Below are 24,083 nucleotides of genomic sequence, written 5' to 3' on the forward strand. Positions count from 1 at the left end.
ATAAAACCATCTTTCCAACTCTATCAACCCTCTTTGACAACTATTGTGTTTATTTGAGACATATATTGCATTGCATATTGATATAGTAGTTTCTTCGCAAATCATAGCACGTGTATTATCATTAGTGTATCAAAAGTACTAAATTCTAGATCGTAAACTCAAGATTTAATAAGCAAATATATATTGAAATTTGAGAGAATTTGATGCATCAGTTAGCTTGTGCAAATTTACGGGTCTTGACTCATTGTATGTTTGTGTTAAGGAAGTAGTATGTGGCATTATTTATTTATTTATTTTTATTTTTTTGAAAACTAGTATGTGGCATTATTCCCATGAAACTAAATCAACTTTTGCTAACCTAAGAGTGGCCCACATATATAGTGGATGGGTTGGTGGGGATTAGGCATTAGGGCTTCCGGTTAGGCTACTCAAATATAAAACAAATCTTCATGAACATACAGAAAAGATATGCAAAGTGTGAGCACGGAAAATGCACATTGTCCACAATTCTAGAAGTAGAGCATGTAGTGGCTATTATATATTTTCAGACTTATGACCAGAATTCGTTTGTACAAAAAAAGTCTTATCTCAACTTAATAAGGAGTTTCACAGTTCATATGAATCCCAATACTAAAAGAAAACTTTTAGTGCATATTTTGAATCTAAATGTGATAGTGTTTTATTTATTCGTATGTATACACGTAAGATTTATGTTTGAATTCGCTTTATTTCTAACAATTAAAGGGGTAATGTTTGAGCTCCTATTAATTTTTTGACACAAAGAATTAGTGAGAGATGTGAGATTCGAAATCAGAGTCTCTAATACAAAAATGGATATGCTTGTTCTATATAATTTTAGTTGATTTTTTACATCCGTGAAAGTCAGCTTCTCTCCGCCGCGTTTTTCCTTCCAATTGTTTAACAGTCGGATGAATAACAACCTAACTTTAGCTCCAAATTTAGTTATTTGTTGCTGTGTAGACCACTCCACTAAGATCAAGATACTCGGGAGGAAAAAATCTGCATGTAAGCTTTACTATAAAAACCAACCTCCATTGTCATCCTTAATCAAACATTCCCTCCCATCTAAGCCTCTATTCGGTCTCTAGTTTCCAACATTAAACCTCTCTCTAACAAGCCTAGCTCTTCACATTATTTCTTTCACCATGAAGTTGATTATACATTGTTTCTTCATATCTATCCTCCTCTTGTCTCCTATTCTAAGCATTGAATCCAATGACGTACAATCCCAACAATACTACGAAGATGCAACCATTGATGAGTTTTCGAATTCTCCGTTAAACGAAACTGAATCACAACCTTCAAACATGTTACGTGGAAGCGACCGTTTTCTCTTGCAAAAACGCCGGGTGAGATTGACTTGTAACAAGGTCCCCAAGATATGTCATGCTAAGGGAAGCCCAGGGACTCTGTGTTGCAAGAAGTGTGTTATTGTGTTCACTGAATGACAACCTTCAAATATGTTACGGGCAAGCGACCGCTTTCTCTTGCAAAAATGCCGGGTGAAATTGACTTGAAACAAGTTCCCCAGGATATGTCCTGCTAAGGGAAGCCCAGGGACTCATTGTTGCAAGAAGTGTGTTATTGTGTTCACTGAATCACAACCTTCAAATATGTTATGTGGAAGCAACTGCTTTCTCTTGCAAAAACGCCGGGTGAGATTGACTTGTAACAAGTTCCCCAAGATATGTCGTGCTAAGGGAAGCCTAGGGACTCATTGTTGCAAGAAGTGTGTTATTATGTTCACTGACCGAGCTAACTGTGGGAAGAAGTGCAAGTACAATTAATGAGATATGCTGCAAAGGGAAATGTGTGAACCCATCTTTCCATAGAAGGCTTTGTGGTAGCTGCAAAGATGGAGGGTTTCACTAGTACAAATAACAGTTTGCACGACGAAGCATAGTTCGTTGCGCAAAGTTAAAAAGCATCACCTGAAAATTAGCCCAATGAAAACTTCGTCACGCGCAAAGGTTGTGAGGGTAGGCTTTGCGACGACAATACCTGCATTGTAACATCAGAAGCTTGGTCGTCGTCATGGCAAGGTTGTTCGGGGTATGGGGAAGGCGCGAGTTCGTGAGATAGGTGCCTCCTCTTCCCAACCGACCACAGGACAGGTCATCGCCTTGACGGAGGAAGCGGAAACCCTAAAAAGTAAGATTACGGCCCAAGAAGCAGCCCAAGATGCTTGGGAAGCCCAGATTGCAGCCCAGTTTTCGGTCCAGGAAGGGAAAATGAGTGTGATTTTACGGGCCTTACAGATGTCCGGCCTCCAAATCCCGGTGCCAGCACCTAATCTTACTCCACATTTGACCTCCCAGCCACTTCGAAGGTGGAGCAAGATCAGGTGCTGGCATTGGGATTTGGAGGCCGGACATCTGTAAGGCCCGTAAGATCATGCTCATCTTCTCATCCTAGGCCTAAAATTGGGCTCCAATCTGGGCTTCCCGAGCATCCCGGGTACTTCTTAGACCACAATCTTACCTTTTAGGGTTTCCACATCCTTCGTCAGGGCCATGACCTATCCTGTGATCGGTCTGGAAGAGGAAGCACCCGTCTCACGAACCCGTGCCTTCCCCATGCCCTGAACAACCTTGCCATGACAACTACCGAGCTTCTGATCCAGGATCTCAGTGAGGATCTAAAGACCTGCATCCTCGGGTACAGTGACGCTCTCGATCAAGGTCTCCAAGGGAAGCTGCAATGCTGCTTCTTGGAGAACAGCATTAACCTTATCCACCATAGCAGCCTATAACAATAAAGAAAAAACATTTAATATTTAATAAAAAAATGTAATTAATATTTGAACGATTCATAAATATAAGAATAATAACGATTACATATACTTACATGCAGCTGCTTAGTGGTCTCATCGCCGGGTTGAACATAAACGTCCTTGAAAATGTCTACCTCTGGGAACTTAGAACCCTCCTAAAGGAAAAAAAAAAACATTAAGAAAATTTTATTAATCAATAATAAAATATAAATTGTATAAAATTTAAAAATTAATATACTTTTAACTGACGTTGCGCCTCAACCTTATACGAGAAGGGCATCGAACCGGAATGGTGGAGAAGTGTCTTTGACTCCCGAGCTTTCTTGCCAGCAACAGATTTATTCTGCTAAACGCACAATATACATGTTAGTGCGACTATTTGAAAGAAATTATTAAAAAAACTTAAAAAAATAACTAAAACAGTAATAAATTATTATTAAAATATTGTGTACATACCACAAATTTTGTGTCCGTAAAATGTTTGTAGAGCCACTCCCAATCCTCCATTGCTCCAACAACTCGATTGGGCAACCATCTAGGCGAGCAATCTCCGGATCATCCCATTTCTTAAAATGCATGTGGAGTTCGCACTTCCAATGTTTGTACCGGGTTGCTAAGTTCTCCTCTAAGTAGGCGGCGACCTCAGGGGATATGTTCTCAAGATTATAAATGACCTACAAATATGAAAATAGTAAAATAGTGAGAAATTTAATAATATTAAGATAATATTCTTTGGTTTATAAAATTTGTAAACAAAATTAAAAAATTATAAAGGTTAAAAATTAATATACTAACCGACCAACACATCTCGCACCAGTTTCTTCGTCCTCTCGGGAATTTCTGCCCAAGACTCCCACTGCATAGGACAATGCCATCGAATAACAAAACCACAGCTAGTAGCAATGCTACTATGCTGCTGTGAGGTAGGTGCTCCACGATGTCACAAATCATATGCAATTTGATCAATTCGTTGGACAGACGTATGTTGTGTGCCGGCTTCAGCATTCGATTAGGCCCCCTGGTGTTTTTTTTTAGCTGCCCAAAATAACTTAATTGGTGAAAACCCTAATCTTAAATTTCTACAGAAAATTCGACAAAACCTCCCCTAATAGTATACCATTTCCCAAAACCTGAAAACAGTAAAATAACAGTAATTCACACCCACAACACATTTTCACAATGCATCAAATTTTCACAATCATAAAAATAATAGTTTTAAAATGAAAAAAAGACAATGTAGTGAGGTAACTGGCTGGGTGCCCTTACCCTCGACTGTGGATGCCCAGGAAGTGTGATCAGAAGGCTCCGGTGAGGCTGCCATGCACTGAGCGGCTAAACTGACACTGATGACGCCGATGATGCGGGCACTTGGGACACCCTAAGAGTAGCCTCAGTAAGGGGTGTAGGCTCCCCAATCAATCGAGCACTCACGGCTGAAGCAGTAGGTGCTGAAAATGCAATGGTCGCGCCCTGACGACAAGTGATCAACTGTGACATCTATACAATTTTTGAACCATAAAAATATAACATTAGAAACTAATCATTTCTTGCATTTGAAACTAATCAATTAGTAGCCAAAGTAATATCATATCCTTTCTTGCATTTGTTCACATATATATAAAGCAATATTGCAAAGTAGAAATAATACTAATTCAAAAGTAGTTTTGGAGCAGATGGCTCACAAAGAGGATCCGGATTTGATTTATATATGTGATGTACTCATTGTTCAAAATATACGGAGCAGATGGCTCAAAGCACACATGCAGTAGCATTCACGTGTTTCAATAATGAGCAAGGACCAATAATCGAGCCGATTAAACAGAACTATCAACTTCTATAGTCAATAGTTGGTGTTTGGAGAGAACTTTTGGGTGTCTGTAGAATTACCAATGTTAGAATTATGAAGTGAATCTGTGACTCAACCGAATGTACTCTAATCCCAAAGCAACTACAAAAGTCTCCCCTAGGCTTAAACAAATAAACGCTAACACAAAACAAAATAAACGAAAAATTAACAGCAATTTGGGCAAATGCATATCAAATAAAAAATCAAAGAAATGTTCTTAGTGCTAATCATGAGTCATTATTTTTGTAGATAAATTACATTTCAACATGCGTATAACAATTTTTATTTTTATAGCATTAATGAGTATTTGCAAGCTAAGTAAATAGAAAATCACACCTTACATGTAGAAATTAAGTAAACTAATTCAGTAATGCTACGTTCATAAAAAATTAAATTTAATTAAATTTAAAAAAAAAAAAAAAAAAAAAAAGTTAATGCTCATCAATTAAGGGTGTATCTTCAGTACAGTCAGTAACACTACAAACATGTTTCCTCCCACACTCTATAAGGGTGCTGAGCACCTTTTCATCCAAAGAGCTCATATCATGTTTGTAGTTAATTCAATTGCCTAGTTAAACTTTACTCTTTCCTTTTGTAAGTTCTGCAACATAAAAAATTTACCAAAACCATTATTCATCAGAGATCATGAGAGATCATGTAAAGAAATGCTTTTCGCACACTTTTCTTTTTTTTTTTGCACATACGTGTTATTTTTTGTCTTCTGATTCTCTTTTAATTATCAAAAGATGGACAAATAAACAAAGTACATATATAGAAAGTAGGGATGGTTAATGGGTGCCCATGGATACTCCATATCCTATCATCATCATTACAAGCACAAACGCCACCACTCACCACCACAGATAACACATATCTATACTTAATGAGTACCCATTAACCATCCTAATAGAAAGTAAGAAGTATGCTGAAATCACTTTCCACCGTTCAGAAGGAAAAGACCAATTAAAGTACTAGTTTTACCTAGGACCATATCGTTTACTAGGACCAAAAGAGGAGGACCATATTTCATCTTCTGCGTGCTCAAATCAGAGGGTGAAACTGAAAATGAAAGCTAGTTCACCAGGTGCATGCATAGTTCAGTTTCAAAACTAATCCTTTCTTGCATTTGAAAGTAATCAATTAGCAGCCAAAGTAATATCATATCCTTTCTTGCATTTGAAACTAATCAATTAGCAGCCAAAACTAATCCCATAAATTTTATAGCAACCTATTTCCAGAAATTCATAATATCAACAAGGGTCCGAACATGATTTGAACCCTAAATTCATAATATATGCAGAGAAGATAACGTCACCATGACATTTCAGGTACAGTGCAAGAACCCTAAATTTTAGGAGCAACAAAATCATTAATTTGAAGCTTGACTACATGTGCAACAAGGGTCCAAAACATGAGATAACTAGTGTCCATGCTAGGGCTCCATGCTTTACTATATTTAGTCTTTGATTAGGGCTTAACCGTAACTAGTAAAACATACGACATTTTGTGTTACCGATTGTATGCAACTATGTGTTTGTTCATCTTATCAAATGCCTAATCAAGTGATTTTATACAAATATTCATGGAGCATAACTATTGGAGCAATCACCTAACGACACATCTGCTGGATAGTTTGGTTTATTAGGAGCATTAACTAAAGCTGTGAAACACCACATTGCTCGTGATTTTGAAGTTTATCGGATAAATTTCTCTAAAGTTTGGAAACTCAAAAATGAATTTCAGTCATAAATTTTAGAATTCTCACATATATCTCTTTCAGTATTCTAAAATTTCAAATCTTAGAAATTTAGCAAAGGTGGCAAATCAACCCATTGGGTTATTCATAGGCACCCGTTAAGACTATTTTAATTTGATATGATCATATTATAAAGGTGAGATTGATAGTAATAATGATGGTGTGAAGTGGAACCAAATTACCCATTAACAACCCAATTGAAGCACCATTCTGGGAGGAAGAGATCGGAAACCACGTGCCTTATAAGCGACTTTTCTGGGAAAATGTTATGGTCGTTTGCTTCAATGAGGGTACATACGTATTTTATGTGAATACCAAGTGATATTAAAGCTGTATCATGCTTGTTTTGTTTGCTTATCAAGTTATCACTTGACAAACAATGGCCTGATAAAGATTCGCGCATGAATAGAGGGAGACTTTTGACTGGGCGCCACTTTTTATTGCTTCTGATCTGAATTAATGCATCTTTGTATATACTGCTTATGCTGATGTTTTTCCATAAATATCTATAAAACAAATTATTATTTCAAAGATAATAGAGTCTTTACTACTCCAAAGATTGGTTAAGTAAGTTGGCAGTTATGAAAATTGGATGTAATTTTGATAAAAACTTAAATTTTGGGATTGAGGAAGTATAAGTATTTTGGGATTGAGGAGCTCAAGTATTTTGGGATTGATAGTATTGAAAAGATTTTCTCTCCCTTCTTATTAGTTGAATTTTTTTTTTTTTTTTTTTTTTGTCAAATATAAGCTAGGTTATGACAAAGAGAAATAAGTATAGAACCTCAAAAACTAATAGAAAACTATGGAGATTTAAATGAAAGGTGTCTTGCCATTTAGTATTTGTAAGTGAGAGGTTTTAGGTTTAATTCTTGCCAAAAATGAAGTTGAACCAGACTCATTGTAAGGTTTAGCCAACTCTCCCAATCCCTTAGTTTATATACTATCGTTTGTTTTAAAAAAAAAAAAAAAAAAAAAAAAAAAAAAATGAAAGGTGCCTCAGTTTTAAGACATTGGTTAGGGATGTGGGCGGGGTAAATTACTTTTGAAATTATATACGTAAACACTAAAATTAAATCACATATTAGCTGACAATATCTTGTATAGAAAGGAAATAACAAAACCACATGCATGGACACCAGAGGGATTCCATATTATAACAATCCATATGATATTCAAGTAGCAAACTTTACAGTTGTCTCCATATGTGGACTGTAATTAGCAATACATCTCTAAAAACAAAAAATATGTAAATATATAATATAAAAATTATTGATTTAAAGTCTGAGCTCGTAAAATAAGTTCTTAAATAAAGTTATGACATCGATTATTACATTCAGAGAAAGCACTCTAGGACAGTATAATTGATAAGAAAAGAAAACTATATATATACGTGTATATAATTAATTGAGAACCACCAATTTGGTTTTTATTTATTTATTTATTTTTTATTTTTATTGTGGTTTTTATTGCATAATCAAATCAAATTACGAACATCAGGAGTATTAACGAATCTCCTTAATCACGCATAATTGCAAAGACCATATACACAGTACTGCCCAAACTTGCAGGGACTGTTGCACTGGCCACAATGCCTCTTGTCATAATTCGTGTTCACGCACTCTCCTCTACAGCACGATTCAGTGTACTTGCACTTCTTCTTGCATGCACCACAGTTATTCTTGTCCTCGGACAAGTCCAGGCACTTGTTGTTGCAACACGTCGAGTTCTTATATCCCGGCGGCGTGTAGGCACATACCTCATTGTCTTTGTGGCAATGGTCAGCTGCTCTAGGGTTTTTGTCAACCAGATCATTTTCAGCTAGGAAACGACTCACCCTCTTGGAAGGTAGTAGCAAGGTGTTTTCATCGACCTCCGGTTGCTGTTTCCACGAGTCGGTGAAAGGGGTTTTTCCTTCTTGCTCTTCTTCTCCATAACCGACCCTTTTCACGGTCATGAGAGTGATAGACAAAGCCATGGTTGTTGCTATGACCAATATTATCTTGATGACCTCCATGGCTTTGTCTCTTTCTTTTTGTTTGTGTGTTTTTTGGGTGGGGGGGGGAATTGTAGTTTCTGGGTTGTGTTTGATTTGATGGTGGGTTGGAAGACATAGGGTTTATAGTACCTAGCCAGGGAGGGGTTGACGCGGGAAAGGTGGAAAAAGCTTGTGGTTATGTCATCCAAAGAGTGTGGTCGAATTCTAGGCTCTAGGGCATAGTATATTAGTATTACTTCTTAAAAACTTAAATGATTTGGGCACTCAAACCATCCACATTCCAACCGCACTCTTCATCTTGAAGGACCACGTTGCATGCAAAATTAAATGCATGCATTAGGCAATGTACTTACGTATTTTGTATTTGATCGTACTTAATATTAATGTGATAGATGATCAGTGTTTTATTCAGAATTGAACTGTAACCAGTGAATCTATATATATGCCGCATAACCAAAGTTTTTCGTTCAAGTTAGTGCGGTTCAAGGTTATTATGGGACCATAAAATATTTTGATAATGGAAACACGCCACGCATACAACTTATCAGATATGTACTTAGCCCTTGATGAAATATCCAGAAAGTTAGTCAAACCCTGGCTAGTCCCCGGGCCAATTCATCGCAAACGGTCTAAGTCGATCGTCACATGACCTGCTCTTACTTTGATAAATAATGAGTTTGCCTATCAGTCTCTTAACATGGCAAGATTCTCCGAAGCATATTTTAAGAATCTCATAAGAATATTCCTTCATCGATGTGCAAACTAGGTAACACTTTGCTAATAGGTTTAACAAACCTGGATGCTAGAGTTAACTCCTTAGTCCTCTATACATAACCAAGATCAACCATTTTATTTCAGTAATCAAGAATTCGCACAACTCATTACTTCTTACACTCTTTTTAACTTAGCCATCAGAAACTAGTCTTAGTTTGCTGCTTTTCATTGTGTGTGTAAATTTCGTCAATTCAACTTGCTCCCGCAGATGATATCGGTCTATGCTCTAGCATTTCTTTTTCACTTATATCTCTAGTTGTGATCACACTGCGAATGCCACACCCCCATGAAAGTCAAGGGGCAGCTATGAAAATTCACTAATGTGCGGCCACAAGTGAGCCGACATGAAGAAATTTAGGCATGCTGTGAGGGGAAGCAAAGGAGATAGGCCATTAATGAAATGTTATAACACAACGAAGCAATAGAGGTCGTCTAAGTGTTATGCTGTGACGTGTCCTTTCGAACTATAACTTTAGCTCTAAGAACGTCTGCGTACATGTACAGCTTATTATTATTAATTATTAATCAAAAAATTAAACATGTGTTAATGCAAATGCAATTATTCAAGTTAATTAGCTCTCAAGGCTTAATATTTCTACCCGCGTTTATTGTGTAATACGTCATTATAATGCAGAGGCGTACCAAATCAATGACCACCAAATACGTCTTATGGTTTGACATAATTTTTTTCATATACTGTATTGTTTGCCTATTTTAAAATTATGTGTTGTAATTGTTGTCAACGAGTTCATCGTGGTTGTTTGAGTTATTCATGAATCTATTCTGGTTTACAAGGAAGAATTGTGTAATATTCCTAGCTAGTAGCTGGATGGCTTGCTGGCAAAGCGATCGGTTGAGAAGGAGGAGAGTAACTTGAATGGAATATGTTCACCGTCATGTATCATCATGATTCAATACTGTAATGTCATATGATAGAGACTTATATACGATATTCTTTTATTGGACTGAGATGTCATAATGACAATAAATTTGTTGCATGCATATGTAAGTCATTTTCGAGGAATAGACAAGCTCCAACTAATACCATTTTCTAACACTACAAAACTAACCTAGGGAGCTACTTGTTTAGTGCAATCAAATTCTTTAATATCTTCAAGTCTCAAAATTGTTATGTGTTCGATGTCTTTTAATTTTCCCTTCTCTGTAATTGTAGGTTTTTGCCATGTTAAAATATGTTTTTTTCTTGCCACAAAAAAAAAAAAAAATATGTCGTGTCTTGAGCAATTATACATATATTCATAGAAAACCAACTATTCAAATGGGTGACTTAAGAAAATAGACAGTTCAGATCATTGTATGCAGTATAAGAAGTAGAGCCGAGAAGGTGGAACGAAAAGATCCAAATAAGAAGGTTCTTAGCATTCCCCTCAATATTGACAATATTTATGTTTTTAAATTATTAGTTTCAATAAGAAGTTTAGTCCAAACAACAAAACTAAAAAGCTTTCTTTTTATATACAATGATATATTTACATTAAGGGTGTGAGAAATAAATTGGTATCGAACTTATCATCTACGAAATTTGAACATAAAACTTTTCACTGACAAATAAAGAAAAATATCACTATATCACAATACTAATTAACAATTAAAAAGCTTTCTTTGATTAACCAAGTGACCTGAGTTTCTTTGATTAACCAAGTGACCTGAGCATTGCATATTGTCATACTTCCTCGATTCTTTTTTCTGATCAAAGGAGAAATTTGAACTTCGTACTTTTCTTTTTATTTTCTTACTTTTACTCTCATCTCTTTATATTTCTCGCTATCTTCCCTTACAATTACAACACCCAACCCTATCTTTTTCACCCTCTAACCCCAGCTTCTTGCTGGCAAAAACATAAACAAAAAGAAAAAGACTTCATAAATGTTGCAGATGATCTGTATATATCTCTATATAACATGTATGCATATATGTGGTTATGTATTAACTTAGAGTGGAAATTAGGTCGTGTTCGAGTTTTCTACTAATATCAATAATATAATATTTCAAAAATTATATTAACGTGTTGTATTTCTCACACAAATTTCGGTTGAACTAGCCATCTTATGGTCATGGTTACTTGCGTTGTCTTTTTCGATCAACATATACATACATACATACATACATACATACATACATACATACATATATATATATAGCATAGAATAATTATCTATATATATGTGTGCATCTCAGTTCTGTAGAAGAGGAATATTCAGAGTCAATTCGTTTTGCACATTGCACCACTTAATCTTATTAAGTTAATTCCAACGATTTGAAGGTCAAGATCCATCTCCTTTTAGATAGGGATGATATAATACACCTAAAATCTTGATTAATCGCCTCATAACTCACAAATATATATATATATATATATATATATTATCATCATCATCTGTGACTGTGAGAGGAACAAATCCCATCTACTTGTGCTACATTGTTGGTTAGTCAATCAGTTTATGAATCTGCTTTAGGAAAATATGTTTCTTGAATTTCAGCAAATTAATTAAACTGTTGTGGAAGCAAAATCCAAAACCATACGAATCACGCACACACGTATTTATTGCATTATTCAGCATGAATTACACATTCGAATTCTATGTACCTATGTGATGATGCATCACATTAAAAAATATCAAGAAAACAGTATTATATACCTTTTTCTAAATACGATATCAACAAATATATAAAACGATTTTTACACAATATACTAATCTAATCGTGTTTACCTTTTTGTAAGGGATGTGGTTTTTACACACCATTTTTAGTTTCTCAGACAATCCTCTTTATTTTAATCATTGGATCAAATAAATCAAATGAAAAAGAATGACAAGATTAATTAGGGGTGAGTAAGAAGTTAAAAATAATAATGTTTATTTATTATTTTACTTTGTCATAATAAGGAAGAAGGTCAACAATATCTTTTTATTAACTATAATTTTAGTCTGAAGAATAACTAAAGGGCCTAGTCCAACTACTACCTCGTCTAATTATATACATTAAGGGAGGAGAGTGGACTTAACCTTATAATGCGTTAGCAACAATAATATGATTTAAATTTGTTTTTGGTGATAATCAAAACTAAAATCTCTCACTTACAAGTGCACAAACATTTCTTAAGAAACAATTGTTAGTGTCACTAGAGTTCAACTAATTTAAACATTTTTAGTGTCACTAGACTTCAACTGATTTATAAAAATGTCACCCCTCTCTTTTTGTGTTTATGTTTAAAAAAAATTGTTAAATATTTTATACTAGGAAAAGTTATGAGGCCCTTTTCATAACATTTTTTTTTTTATAAAAAAAATCCTACTATTTCACTGGACCAAGTCGTATGATGGAGGAACTAAACGACATGACGTTCTTCTGTTGTTACGGCCATTTTCCAGAGAAAACGACTTCTGGGAAAAAACGGCCAAACGGCCGTCGCAAGATACCATCTTCCTCCAAAGAAAAGGAAGCGGCCTACTGTGCTGTCGATGCTTGAGCATGGAGTTCAGACCTCGCAACTACATCGCCGAAAAAGGAGCCCACGCGCTTCCTCGCGTACTCGCGGACAGCCACCCTTTCTCCGCTCCATCTTCTCCATCTCAGCTCCAGGTCCAAATCACACCCATCTCACTCTCGATTTTTTGTAATTTAATTGCCCTTGACTCTGCGCATTTGTTTGGTTGCAAGGATAGAGTAGGACATTCAAATCACCAATATTTCTTGATCAGGATACTAATCCGGTGTGCTAAATTTGAGCTATCATATGCTATAATTCCATTTCGAATTATAGTTAATCAGTGTACTAATATGGTTAGAAGCCTATAATTACAATAAATGGAGCAAAATTTCAAGTTAAATACAGTAATTGTGTTGGAATATTTAACGAATGCCAAATGGAAGGACAAACATTTGGTGGCTAGGAAAGGAGTGGATCTCTTTGCTTCGTTGTAGTTCGTGTGTTCGTTTGGTACCTTGTAACGAAAACATGTGGGATTAAAGAGGAAACAAATAGCATCGGATTAAGAAACTCGAATGCTAATGGTGTATGTATTGGCTGTTTGGTGTTTTGATCATGAAAATTTTGGAATTTACAAAGTTCAGCATCTTAATATAGGTTGAGGTCGTGGATGAAGGGAATGAGGAGTACTTTGACCCCCTCAGAAGGTCAGAAAACAATGCCGAAGCTTCTAGAGAGGATTTGGTGGAAATTGAAACCAGTTCTACTGCAGGACTCTCTGGTGAAGCTTCTATTCAAAATCCGTCTAAAGAATGGTCCTTTTTTAAGAGATCCCTGATGCAGAGGTTTCCAGTCTCCAAAACAGTTTTGACTTATTCAGTAAGCATTTCACGCTTCTTGACTTTATTAGTTCCCCATGCTGTTTTATATTCAAAAGTATGCAATCTTCCGAGGCTTCATTTCGTCTTAAGTAATTGTCAAGCTAGCGAGCATGTTTGGTCGTATCTTAGATGGTGGAGCCCATTTGTGACGTCAGTTTCGTTTCTGTGTATTTTGTAATGGCATAGAGTTCGATGTCTGGGTTCCTAGAAGAATTCTTTTTCAATTGTTGCTAGCTATTTTTCAAAAACACAACCATTAAGCATCTTAGCTGGTGGGGCTTGTGTTCTAACCTCACTTTCATATTCTGTATATTTTCTATATTGAAATAGAGTTTGAATTTTGCATTTCCTGGATGAATGCTACTCCAATTATTGTTGGCTAGTTTTCGAAACCATTAAGTATGATATGGGTATTCAGAATGTTCTTATCATATATCGGTTTCTATAACCGTTTTCCTTTCTTAGGTTTTCAAGGGGAAATTTTGGTTTTCCCTACCTTCTATTCTCATTCAGCTATTTACTTCCTTAAGTTTCTCACTGAAAGCTGTAACCTATCTTCTAACTTTTTATTTTCCTTTTTCTTTTTACTTACAGATGTCCGACATGATAGGGAAAGGCAGGAAAAGTATGTCAGCCTCCTTTGTTCCTATAATTTTTTGGAACAAGTATTCTTTTCGCAAGTATTTTTGTTGCTCAACTAGAGCAGCTATGATAATCACTTTGATTTATTTTACTGATGTGAATTTACAGCACATGAGAAATCTTCGACAAGTATGCATTTGGAGGAATTGGAAGATCCAGAAAAATTTGCAGAAGAGGGGGGCAAGGTCATCACGGGCCAGGAATATGTTTCTCGGTTGCATGAGCTTAAAGCTGAATTAACTCATGCATGGCATGCCGATGATCGTGTTACATCCCTGAAATTATCAATAAAAGTAAATTTTAATTGATAATTCAGTTTACCCAATTAATCTTACCTTGAGAGAATTTGTCATAGAAGAAAACATTAAGCAGCTGAGCTTTTAAATAGTTAGCTATGTGTGTTGATAGCCAGAACACTTCCATTTATTTTTGGTAGCCTGATATCGTATGTGCTGATAGCCTGAAGAATTTGTGGTAGAAGAAAAGATTAAGTAGTTGAGATTAAATAGCCTGAAGATTTCCATTTATTTGGCATACAACACTAGGTTTTTGTTGCGCCCTCATATGTAAGAAGTCATTTTTGTTTTATAGTTTTGAAAGGTCATTGGATTACCAGTTCGTGTTAATTATTATTTTCTCTGAGAATTAAGCCATTCAGAGGTTAAATGAGCTATGCATGCTTATAACTTAGCTTGAAGATTTCCATTCATATACACAATATAGCTAGTTTTTTCTTTTCCACTTTTTTTAAGAATCTGGGTTGTCTTTTCTCTCCCTAAAAATACAAAATTAGTTTGATTGGCCCTTAGATCATATTACTAGTTGCTGCAACTTCATCTCAGTGGGAGAGATAGGTTTGGGAGTGTATGTAATGCTGGTTTGTGTGGATGCGATTAAATTTTAAAAGCAATTTCTTTTTACAGGTTGCTCGGCTTTTGATGGATACATCTGTTTTACAATGTTATCCTACACTCTTTGCTATTGCTACGGATATTTTGGATATTCTTGGGGATATGGTATGGGAGCGAATCAAGTTGAAAGCTGAATTTACCGAAGATGGTACCAGAATCTTCTCCTTACCAGGTATCACTGACATTTCTCCCTAGGCATCATTTGTTTTTTTTACTAAGCAATACTCTTTAAGTTATTCGTAGAATATGTCTATGTATCACATACTTGATATATGGTCTGTAAAGATCAGTTTATGCATTTTGACATGGTTGAAAGTGAAACTTAACTTCCTTGGTCATTTTGCAAAAAGCAGAGCTATCTGGTTGTCAGTTGTTAGATACTTGTAACTTTAGGGAAGCCTGAGAAGGAAACAATTTATTACTAATGCCGTTAGGAACTTGCAAATATATCTGCAATTCTTCATTACGTAGTGTTTTTAATTTAATGAACTTCAATAAGCTTGGAATGGTTGTGTCATTTTTAATGTATCAGTTTTTTTATTTTATTTTTTATGAAATTTGAATGGATTTATGGCAGAGAACTTTTCAGCAAGTGACATCTGCTTTGATGCCAAAGAAACTTGCAACAACTGGTTCTGCAAAATTGGTGCAGTCCGAGAACTTCTTCCACGCATGTAAGTTCTTGCTCATTATGTTTATGATCCTTTGTTCATCATCTTCTTCTACTCCTTCTTCCTCCATGTCACTTTCTCCTAAAAAGTTGATGTAGCACTAAGTAGCCTTACTTTTTGTCTAATGATGATGTAATCTTTCATTGTTTTAATAAAATAATTGATGATGTATTAAAGAAATAGAGGAAAGTAAAAGGAGGACCAGACTTTCTTCTGGAGAAGACACAAGATGAGAAAGAAAAGTTTTGACCGATATTTACAGCTTAAAGCATTAGACCTTGAAAATAAAAACAAGAAATGACGTTCGAACAGTGCATTATAAGTTCTTCATACATGTGCTTTCTACATGCAATAATTTTCTATTGCTTCTTCCCTCTTTCCCATCCCCTTTCTTCAAATATGGCATATTCTCTGGCTGTTAATTCGATATTGAATTTCAGTTATTTGGAGCTGGCATTGTTGCCTTGTTGGCGTTTCTTAGTTGATCAACCTCTCAACAGTCTCCATCGCTTGTTAATGATGACAAGAGGGTTAGGAGATCCATTGGCTTCGGCCTATTGCCGTCTGTATATGGCTCATTGCATGAGGAAGTTGCCTTCACATGATACAGGTATACATTTTCTGTACTAATAATAAATGATGGATTTGATTCAAATTTGATGATATGTAATTGCCAGAATACATGCTCATCTCACAAGACATGTGGCCTCTTATATGCTTATTCTCATTTATTCCAATCATCACTATAATGAAATTGCAAGTAGGATGACATGCCTTGAAGTGAAAATCTAATGTATAGTAAAGTGCAGAGATTATGGTGGAATGTAAACTGTGTCAATATTGAGTTCGACATAGTTCCTTTTAAAACAAAGATATATTTAGGTGTTGGCTGTTTCTCAAATCATTTATCCTTATTGGATTGAGCTTGTAGCTATAGTGATTAAGAGTGCTAGTAATAGCCTTATATATAAATATTTTACAGTCTCATGTTTGATGACTATGTTACAGGATGTCTGCTCACCTGTGTGAATGACTTGAAAATTGTGTCGATGAGGGTCATGTCAGCACAGGAAACCTCTCATGGAGCTGAAAACAGAAGATTGGTTGTTAGTCTGATGGAACCAACCATTGAGTATATCATGAAATGCATATTTAGGAATGCGTCTGAGGTATATATTGTAATTTCTTGTAGCAATCATAATTGTCTTCGGCACTGTGTATCGCTACATTTTAAATTCCATTGCCCTGGATATATCTAGTTGTGAAAATATGGGAAGCAACCTTATGTATTGATAGAGCATATTGCTGTTTTATTTAACGAGCATTTGATATTTTGTCATGAATTTTATAGTAATTATAAAGCAGAACATAGATATTATTCCATTTGAACTATGTTGGATTTTGTTGGGAGTCACCTATTCATTGTGGACACTCCAAATCCTTCATTTCATTTCTAATAGTCGTAGAGAATGCTGTTGAATCTTTCAAAACATGAATAGCTGGATAGAGATGAATAGGTAGTTGAATCTATCACATCATGAATAGCTGGTGTGACATGAATTCGTAGACTTTATACTATGATGATGTAACAATACTTTTAATCTGTTCAAAACTTGAAAGAAACAAGTAGGTGATGTACTCGTTGAGCTTGGAGTTGGGTTGAATCAAAAGGAGTTGCTTGGAAGGTTCCCATGTGCCTCGATCGTTCTTCATCATCTACTCAAGCAACTTCCATCTGAAGTAGTTAGCTCAAGGGCAGTGGAGATCCTTCATCTTATTGAGTGCAGCAGGGATGATTCCCTTGATCAGGTATTGTTCATGAGAAAGTGGTCAAGTCATAAGCTTTGTTATGTATAGAACATGAAATTTTGTTATCAGCTTCATTCATTGATGTGACTGCCTCCTTAGGATGTGGTGGGTTAACCTCAATGTTAGTTTCAAATTTATCGATGAGAAAGTCTTCAGTGCACAACTCTTAAATCTCTTCTCTCTTGGTTTGGTTTTTGGTTGGGAAAGTGCTTGAATTACAGGTTACTTGGATTTAGGCTGTGTGAAAAATCTCAAATGGACACTGTCAATGCTGTAGTGGACAAAATCATTGAGGTATTTAGAGAGATCTGTTTAGCTGCTTAACTTTAACATTTCATTGGTGTTTACTTCTTCTTCTTCCCTTTTCTTTTATTTTTCATTTCAAAGTGCTTCATTTCTAAAGAATCCTATTGAGATTTCTCATTTAAACCTAATTTATGGTTTTTATAAATCAGGTTATTATTGAATATGATGGACTTGATGACTACTTGAAGGTTGTGGATGCTTTTGTGGATATTGTTCTACAAAATCATATGGTGCGTCTTAGCATATTTGCATATTTATTAAATGAAAAGAAAGTTCCTGTTTGTGACATCATTCCAGTTGACTGATTTTCATCCAAAACCTCTAACAAAAAATAATGGAAACTCCCCATAAAAACAATTAGCAACTCTTATAAATAACATTCTTTCAACCTTAAGTTTCATAACAAGTGAATCACTTGTTTTGGTGATTACAACTGACAAAACAAGTGACATGCCTGGTAAATGATTTTGTTGCTGTATTATTTTTGTTGATTGTTGATTGTTTCCATTGAAGTTGATATGACTTTCCTGTGCTGGAGAATCACTTATCCTAAATGTTTAAACTTTTAGGAAGTAAGCTTATGAAAATGTTAGGTTTAAAACCTATTAAGATCCATACCTATGTGTGGGCGTGCCCAACATGTGAGCTTTCCATGTTAAACATGAATATACAAGAAGAGACATCAAGATTTGAGTAAAGGCCTTGGACAGTTGAGATCCGATACCTAGCTGGAGAATTGTCCTAAAAGCTTAAATTGCAAGGAAGTGGATAAACAATGTATATCAACTTAAAATGTACTAACGTGCATCACTTTAGGACTTGTGCAGGTGAAGTAAAACTGAAACTAACACTTTGTTATATCATATTGTCCAAGTACCCGTGCAATGCCTTGCACAATTTAAACAATAATGCCGAATGTAGTTTGTACCTCACTTGAATGGTAACGGACTTTCTCCTTGTTGACTATGAAGAGTAAAGTAGGAGAGCATGTGATGAAGAGTTTCCGTTTCATCTGTATGTATTAAAGCGTATTAGATAAGACAAATGCTGCTTGCTACTTAGACACTTACGGTTAAACAGTATCGAGGAGTTGCCCCACATTTAGTTATACTCTGTTGCCATTTAATGGGAAAGATGGCGTACCTTAGCTGAGTTAAATTGAAATGTCTCCAGTCTGTTTTTGTGGGACTTCTCTTTAATGTTATTTTATAAGATATTTCTTGTAACTATAATACCTGCTGTTTATTAACTTCATGTTCAGTGATGCATGCGAACTTGTGTATATACACATTAGTATCTTCATGCCGGTTCAGTTTTCTTCCTCTTGACTTTTTTGATTTTTTGCCAGGATGACCATCTAAGCTCCATTTTAGAAGGCATTTCAAAACGAGCATGCACTAAAGGTATTGCTGATGATGACCTGGCAACCTTGCAGTCCATTTTGGTGAAGCTTCTTTCATATTGCAAGGACATAGAAGACATATTTTCCATGGTATGCTTCTCCTTGTACTTGTGCAACAAGCCCTTTTTTTTCCTGTTTGTACTGCAGTGTTAGTTTTAACATAATGGTCACTTGGTTTTATTTTTACGGTTGCGTTGTTTAAAACCATAACATCTTATTTCACTACTATGGGCAGTTACCTGTGTTTGTTATTTTGTAGAATCATTTTCTCAAGATCTTGGATCTGATGTATGGAAATTCGCGAAGCATTGTCAATATCCATATCCTTGATATGGGGATAAGGTGCCATTTTAGTTAATCTATATTCAGTATCTACTTCATCAAGTTAGTGCCTCACTTTGGTGTTATTGTTCCTTTTGAAAGACAAATATACTTTCAATTTCAGAACTTTTTGAAACCAGTCAAATTAGAGTACGGCCTTCCTGATGGTGAACGTTTTCAGCTGCCTTCATGCTATTTCATAATATTTATGTAGAAATGTTTTGATGAATTTGGAAACATGGAGGCTGGATACATGTCTCGGAATACTGGTTTAGAAACCCAAAGCGTCGTGTTCTAAAATATGAATGCTAAGATCTTCCTAGGTTCCTTACAGTGTCTGTCTTGTGATTCCTCTCTTCTTCTTACTAATATATCAATGGTGTGTGAATCGCTCCTTCAATTTCCTTGGGTAATTTAACATTTGCTTATTCATTTGGCAGGAAGGGTTGTATACGTGATCCAAGAACTATACAGTTTCTTCTTGAAATTTCTCAGGCTCTGCATCACGACGAAAATTTTGTGAATCTAAAAGATGATAACCAACCAGGACGTTTGATTTCTCAGTTTGTATCTCTGGTAAAATTAATATTTATCTACATATTAAAATGTTGGGACTGTTTATGGTGGCAAACTGGCAATCCTTCTGGCTGTCTGACCTTTATTGCTGCTCTGCATTGTCAGGTTGATTATGGAGCAGAGATTGAGAGTCAGTTGGCATTCTTAGTTGAATGTCGTGGAACTTTTGGTAGCATACGCGGGCTTAAGGTTAAATCTCGATGACTCCAATTTCTTTTAATCATACTGATAATTTGTTCTATGCAATTGCATTGAACTTTCTAATGATAAGTTTTGCTTAAAAGATGCAATGATTGGACTCTCTTTAAAACAACGTGGATTGTTTTCCAGAAGAGAATTCCCATAGTAGCAAATATTGTACTTCCATTTATAACTATATATTCCTTGCATACTTAAAACTTAAATTCACTTTCAGGAAACTCTCATTCACTCCAGTAATTGTTTAGCGATTAAGGCTTTGAAAGATGCGAAACATCTCAGTTTTGTCAAATCCTGCATAGCATTTTCTGAAGTCACTTTACCTTCTATTGCAAGCCAGATTAGGCAGTTAAATCTTTATCTTGAGACCGCAGAGGTAATGTTCTGTTTTAGTGTGATCGTGTTGCACATCAATTAACCATATATTTTTACTCATTCCTGTATAAATAGTTCAGGTCGCTCTACTGGGTGGCTTAGTTTCTCATTCGGATGGATTGATTGATTCCGCGATCAACTCTTTGCCAAGTTTAGACATAATGGATGGTTAGTTCATGCCTCTCTCTCAGAGTGAAATCATCATATGACTAAGTATTAGCATCATGCCATCATCCTAGATGTTTTTTTTTTATATATATTATGAGTGAAATTTGATTTGATTTTCTTTCATAATAATGGAATTTTCTTTTCTTTTCTTTACTTTTCTCTTTAAATGGGACTTGATATAGGAACAAAATTTATGTAATATTCATCAATTAAAAAGAAAGGTTCGCGAGCCTTATATAGAATTCTAGTAGGGACTTACATGAACCCTAGACATTAAGCGACTCTTGGCTCCGCAATAAGGCACATATAACAGCAGCTAGTATTGATTGGATGTGTGCAAACCAATTATGCAAGACTCCAAGTATGCCCCAACATCATCCAGCGTATTTTAAATTGGGGCTTCAGCCTTATACCTTCTTACCATGCTTTTGATAAACTTTTAAAGGGTTGCTGCCAGTTAGCTCCTCCATCAACCACACATTCAGTCATGATTTCACGTAATCAAGGGTCTAGAGTGATATGCTAGAAAATAAAAAACAATTTATAACTTTATTAAACTTTCGTTATTAATTGGCAATACAAACTTTTAGATTTACCCGTTTTCTCCAAAATTGAATTATAGTTTGGTAACAGAGCATCGCACCATTTTGGTTCCTACATACCCAACCTTCTCTCATCCAACCATACTAGTTTATCATTCTATTCTACAGCCATCATGTGCATGATCATTCTATTGTACCTATATTATACATACATATACTAGTTGTATTATTGGCATGACATCGATGTGCGATGCCCTCCAATGCCATTGATGGCATTGACTCTCACAATTGACAGCCCACATGGCATGCAGTATTCCATAATTGAAAGTCTCGTTGTGTGTATGTACTGTAGCTAATTTCGTTATAAAATTTAAGCTGCTCATAGTAGTATCTATAGATTTTGTTTTATGTAACATCTACGTAGCAAAGGAAACTTATTCCGTAGCAAATCAAAACACAAATGAACAAAGATTTCTTGTGTAGGCTCCAGACTACCAATTGATACTGATGCGGTACTCTCCTCAGTTCAAAAGTTATTCAGCTTCTTGGTTATGGTTCCAGGTTGTTACACTCTTTTCTTTTTCTTTTTGGTTCCTTTCCATCTTGTTGTAGTTTGTAGATCAGTAAACTATTGCATCTGTGTTTTTATTTTTCTTGGCCACTTTCTGAACATTATCCATTTGCTTTTTTGAGTTTCCCGAGTTATCCCCTCCCCAGTCAAATTATATTAAGAAAAAATAAATTACCTATATTTTGTTTGACTTGTCTTTTCCAAGAAAAGGTAATCCTGAAGATGGAGTTACGTACTTTCCGAAGAACTTGGTGTTGCTACTTAACTCTCAGTCATGGTGAGTCTTCAATGACAACCTTAGTATTGAGAACCTTGCATCAATTTATTTTTGAGTAATTCATAGATTTTTGTGTACTTCTCGTTTTGATGTTGTAAGATATTGTTATAGGATGACACCAAGAATGAGGGTGAAAGTTTTTTGTGCAATTATTTCTCTGTTAGCAGCACTTTCTCAACGAAATCTCCCTTATCATGCAGATAGTGGAAAGGTACACAGTTTGATTCTTTGTAGAAATTTGTCGTTCTCAAAAGTTTTCAATTGTCGAAGTTCTAAAAATTCATACATAAAATATTCAGAAATGGGCAGATATGCCTTGAATAAATGTGGGTGGGGGGAAGGGAGGGATGAAGGGAATGGTGCGTCTGCATACACTATCTTGTGCAGCGGTGCTTTTTATATTGTTCTTGTATTTCATGTGAGATCCTGTCATCTTCTGCCTGCTAATATTCAGTTTTTATTTTTCTGGACGAAAAAATGTCATCAGCTTCTAGGAAATGACGTATTGTTCTTTGGTGATTCATCATATTTACATGAGCTTGCGTCATTTTGCGAGTTTGTTCTTCAGAACCTGGTTGATGCTATTCAACAAGAACCTTCCAAGGTAACAATAACTTTCAATGTGGGCTTCCCTTTTCCCCTTCCATTTTGGTGATGCTGATATACGGATGTGATTGATTAAAACTCAGGCTGCTCGCGGGAGCATGGCGCTTGAAGCTTGCAACTGCATTGCATCATCTTTGATTGTAAGTTCCTTGCCATCTGCTGAACTGACTGTATCGAACGCTCTACCATAATATGATCCCCTTTATAATACAGCTATTCAGGTGACGAGGCACATTAAACGCCTCACAACTGTATGAATATATGTGCAATGAAATGGTACTAGCGAGTGGAGTTGATGTTGTCATTTCCACTCCGAGTATGATCTGAGTATTACTGCTCATAGCCTAAAACTTAATTAAGATAACCAGCTGCTAAAAGCTATTGCTCAAAAGCTCCATGTCTTCTTGGAGACAATCTTTGTGGAATGCATCCTGCACATGATGATGCCAGGAGAGAGCATGGCTAACGCGATGCTGCTTAAGCAATGTTTATAAAATGACCTCCCCGTCCTTGATCACGGAACTAACTTTGATGTCTGCATATTTTGTTTCTTGGACCTAACATCATATACAATATTTTCTCCACATATTATCTTAATTGCTTTTGTCTGCTCTGTTTGGCAGCTAAGTCAGGAAATATCATCAATTTGCTCGAATCTGATAGAGACCGGGAAGTCGTGTATGAGCACAAACAACAGATATCTGCAATCGACAATTAAATTTATGGATCACTTGCAAGATTCATCTGTTGCATTGTGATAAAATATTAACGTCTTTCAGTTCGTTGCATCATCGTTTGGCTTGGGAAAGATTTACTGGAATTCTTTGGGTTATCCGCGCGATTTTGCGATTTTGCGTTTTTCCTCTCCCTGTACATGTACAAACTTACAGCCAAAAGCCTGTACAATTGTAACATATGCTAACGGACACAAGCCAAAAGCATTTATCTTCGATTACGAATGTGGTTGCTCGTCTGGTTGCAGTTTGATTTTCGAATTCCGTATCTGCTGTAAATTTCTTGGCTCTTCATTGATAGAAATGCAGTTCAAACAATTCAATCAGCTTGGTAAAAGTTACACTAGTACTATTTTGGAGTGTTGATAACAAAAGGAAACAAGGGTTGGGATTATTAGTCTCCGTGATGATAGGATAGTTGGAAGATAACTCCTGTGATAAAAAATAAAAAAATAAAAAAATAAAAATTAGGA

The 24,083-nt window shown here is 35.6% G+C and overlaps 2 protein-coding genes across 4 annotated transcripts; one reads left to right on the plus strand and one right to left on the minus strand.

Annotated features, from left to right (window-relative positions):
* Positions 1–7,918: 7,918 nt before the first annotated feature.
* Positions 7,919–8,413, minus strand: LOC137714928 (stigma-specific STIG1-like protein 1). Its single transcript, XM_068454089.1, has one exon. It carries the CDS (start codon positions 8,411–8,413, stop codon positions 7,919–7,921), a length of 495 nt encoding a protein of 164 aa, XP_068310190.1.
* Positions 8,414–12,577: 4,164 nt separating this feature from the next.
* On the plus strand, positions 12,578–23,936 carry LOC137716518 (uncharacterized). Of its 3 annotated transcripts, none has more exons than XM_068455975.1 (23): positions 12,578–12,772; positions 13,278–13,499; positions 14,096–14,126; positions 14,252–14,436; positions 15,067–15,226; positions 15,632–15,728; positions 16,166–16,335; positions 16,734–16,894; positions 17,346–17,534; positions 17,742–17,828; positions 17,990–18,070; positions 19,189–19,332; positions 19,502–19,584; positions 20,004–20,139; positions 20,245–20,328; positions 20,555–20,713; positions 20,793–20,880; positions 21,906–21,983; positions 22,204–22,270; positions 22,382–22,481; positions 22,758–22,874; positions 22,960–23,016; positions 23,500–23,936. In XM_068455975.1, exons 1-23 carry the CDS (start codon positions 12,662–12,664, stop codon positions 23,632–23,634), a joined length of 2,742 nt encoding a protein of 913 aa, XP_068312076.1. In that variant the 5' UTR covers positions 12,578–12,661; the 3' UTR covers positions 23,635–23,936. The 3 variants fall into 3 exon arrangements, 2 of the variants coding, with proteins under 2 accessions (XP_068312076.1, XP_068312077.1); XM_068455976.1 differs by having other exon boundaries at positions 15,067–15,202; XR_011065687.1 differs by lacking the exons at positions 22,960–23,016; positions 23,500–23,936 and having other exon boundaries at positions 22,199–22,270; positions 22,758–22,797.
* Positions 23,937–24,083: the final 147 nt, after the last annotated feature.

Source organism: Pyrus communis, chromosome 14 (genome assembly GCF_963583255.1).
Source record: "Pyrus communis chromosome 14, drPyrComm1.1, whole genome shotgun sequence".
Lineage (NCBI taxonomy): Eukaryota > Viridiplantae > Streptophyta > Magnoliopsida > Rosales > Rosaceae > Pyrus > Pyrus communis.

What these genes read in the sequence shown, in the direction of transcription:
- LOC137714928 (XM_068454089.1), bottom strand. Translation starts at nt 8,413, where the DNA reads ATGGAGGTCATCAAGATAATATTGGTCATAGCAACAACCATGGCTTTG.
- LOC137716518 (XM_068455975.1), top strand. Translation starts at nt 12,662, where the DNA reads ATGGAGTTCAGACCTCGCAACTACATCGCCGAAAAAGGAGCCCACGCG. An exon ending in CCCTGAAATTATCAATAAAA is followed by an intron (nt 14,437 to 15,066) that starts GTAAATTTTAAT and finishes TTCTTTTTACAG; the next exon opens with GTTGCTCGGCTTTTGATGGA. An exon ending in CAGAATCTTCTCCTTACCAG is followed by an intron (nt 15,227 to 15,631) that starts GTATCACTGACA and finishes GATTTATGGCAG; the next exon opens with AGAACTTTTCAGCAAGTGAC.